General features: G+C 46.4%; 3 protein-coding genes across 5 annotated transcripts in view; 2 read left to right on the forward strand and 1 right to left on the reverse strand.

Moving 5' to 3' along the window:
* LOC118736862 (gamma-aminobutyric acid type B receptor subunit 2) overlaps nt 1-2,344 on the forward strand; it is a 51,624-nt gene that overhangs the window by 13,107 nt on the left and 36,173 nt on the right. The gene's annotated exons all lie outside the window — the stretch shown is intronic.
* Nucleotides 1-2,344, reverse strand: part of LOC118736866 (cyclin-dependent kinase 20) — a 16,282-nt gene that overhangs the window by 1,720 nt on the left and 12,218 nt on the right. The gene's annotated exons all lie outside the window — the stretch shown is intronic.
* Nucleotides 204-737, forward strand: LOC118736864 (vacuolar-sorting protein SNF8-like; the record flags this gene model as incomplete). Its single annotated transcript, XM_036466960.1, is given in 2 exon segments — nt 204-336; nt 383-737. A coding segment is annotated over 1 exon segment (342 nt), but the record flags the coding sequence as incomplete, so codon positions are not given.

The raw sequence follows: 2,344 nt of genomic DNA on the forward strand, positions 1-2,344 counted from the left end.
TTTGGCAGTTGGTTGGTTTCTGCTGGAGATTTTAAACGAACGCACCTTATACAAGGTGGTGTTGATGGCGAATTAAATTTTCGCCGCGGTACTACTGAATGTCAAAATGATGTTTGTTTTAAACAAGGCGAATTCATTTTACAACAAACACATCATTTTGACATTCAGTAGTACCGCGGCGAAAATTTAATTCGCCATCAACACCACCTTGTATAAATTCGCCTTGGCCAATCAGCTGTTGCTTTTCATTTTGCAAAAGAGATTTGGCAAAATTGTAACAAAAGATTTGCATTCACACCTACTCAAATCAAGAAAAAAGCTGCATTGAAAAAGATAGGTAAATACCCGTCTATTTCTGGCGGAGCAGGGCTCTAACCAAACCGACACCTTTAAAAATGCGTCGCCGTGCCGGTCTAGGTGCCATTCAACAACAGCAGTTAGCTGCTGAGAAGTATAAGGATAAATTTACAGATTTGCAGGAATCGCAGTTTGAGCAAATGTCCAAACAGATGGACGTATTTCGTGCAAAGTTAGAAGAATTTGCGGTGAAACATAAGCAGGATATCCGCAAAAACTCGCAGTTTCGTAAACAATTTCAAGAAATGTGTGCGGCGATCGGAGTTGATCCCCTTGCTACAGGCAAGGGCTTCTGGAGTGTCCTCGGAATAGGTGATTTCTATTACGAATTGGGGGTACAAGTTGTTGAAGTGTGCTTGGCGTCAAATCATAAAACAGGTAAATATGTATTAACATTCTTAGAAAACAGTTTACAAAATAACTCCTCACCTTATTGCCCGGATCTCATTATTCACGTAGCTTGCGAGTGCAGTAATCCAGCTCGGCACTGGACTGGAATGATGACCGTTATACGATGTTCGCACGAGGCGATTTTACAGGCAACTTTTAGTTGGAAGCAAAAATCGCCTGGTGTAGATAGATAGATAAATTATGAGGTATGCACTGCGACCTGATGGTCTGTTGTGCCCTCCACTCTTCACAATACTTCCTCCAAGCCAAGATCCCCCAGGAAGTCCAAAAGCTTCTTTGGGGATAAGGAGTGTATGTGCTCTAACTGTGGCCACATGGAGCCTCTGCTGACTGCATCACACTCGATGAGGATGTGGAGTGGCGTTTCACTGGAGACGTCGCAGAATCGCCTGGCGTGATCGGCCTTTCAACTAATCGCTTCCAATGAAGTTGGGGTGCAGTAAACTTTTGATTCAACTAATCGCCTCTAAAATTGCCTGGGGAATCACCTCACGCGAACACCGTATTTTGGCTGGTGCCACTTTAGGGCATGCTCAGGTCTGCGTACCACGCGAGATTGGACGGGGAACTTCGAGGGCCCGTGTTGCGCTGCTCGGTCGCAGACTTCAATTGCGACGCCCCCCCACCACCACCACAGGGCGGCAATCACCTCAGCAGCACACACAGCCAACGGCGGCAAGAACATACACCTCACTTACACCCCACATCACGACACGTCTCCCGAACCACATGAAGCTCCTTCAATTCAACTGTAACGGGCTACAGAGCAAGATTGAAGAGATAACCGTTTTCATGTGTCGGCATGGTATATTAATAGCTGCGGTCCAAGAGACGAAGTTCGTCGGTCGAGATCGCGAGCGAGATAATGGTGGTGGCTTAGCGTTCATCACGCACCACACCGTGCAGTATCGTCTCATAGAAGCAGACATCGACCGCAGGGATACCAGGGAATGTCAGGGCATCGCTATCCGGTCAGGCGATGTCGAGCTCGAAATATTTAACATATACATACCCCCTGTCACCTGCTGCCCGGCAGGATATCACCCTGATATAGGTGCGCTCCTCAGAGGTGAAAACCGTATGGTAGTAGGTGACTTTAATGCGCACCACGATCTTTGGCACTCAAGCCTGTCAAACGATCGTAGGGAAACAGACGTCAGGAGGCATCTATATGAACTGACGGACGAAGTCCAGAGGTCCATTAAGCAACCTCTGGACCCGACAGCGTACAGACAGGCCCTGAACGGCATTCACAGGGACTCAGTCTCGAGTTATGTAGACTCTAGACCTGTGAAGAAAGATGCGGCAACTGAGTCTCTAAAACATGTGAATTTTAAATTGGGTGTTCCTGAAGCGCTCTTTCGTAAGCTGCTTATGCCCGAAATCTGGCCTGCCAATGTTACGGTTCGTCCTTTTCGTTTTTTACAAAGAAAGGAAAAACAGTCTCAACCAGCCTAGTAAATGTTAAACCTGCGAATGAGCTGAAAATCTATTTTCATAATGTGTCTGGCATGCGATCTAAAGGTGATGTGGTTCGTAGACTAAGCTCACATCAAGAATATGACATTTTCATTAT

This window comes from Rhagoletis pomonella, unplaced genomic scaffold (assembly GCF_013731165.1).
Source record: "Rhagoletis pomonella isolate Grant_MI unplaced genomic scaffold, Rhpom_1.0 Rhpom_scaffold_00004, whole genome shotgun sequence".
Lineage (NCBI taxonomy): Eukaryota > Metazoa > Arthropoda > Insecta > Diptera > Tephritidae > Rhagoletis > Rhagoletis pomonella.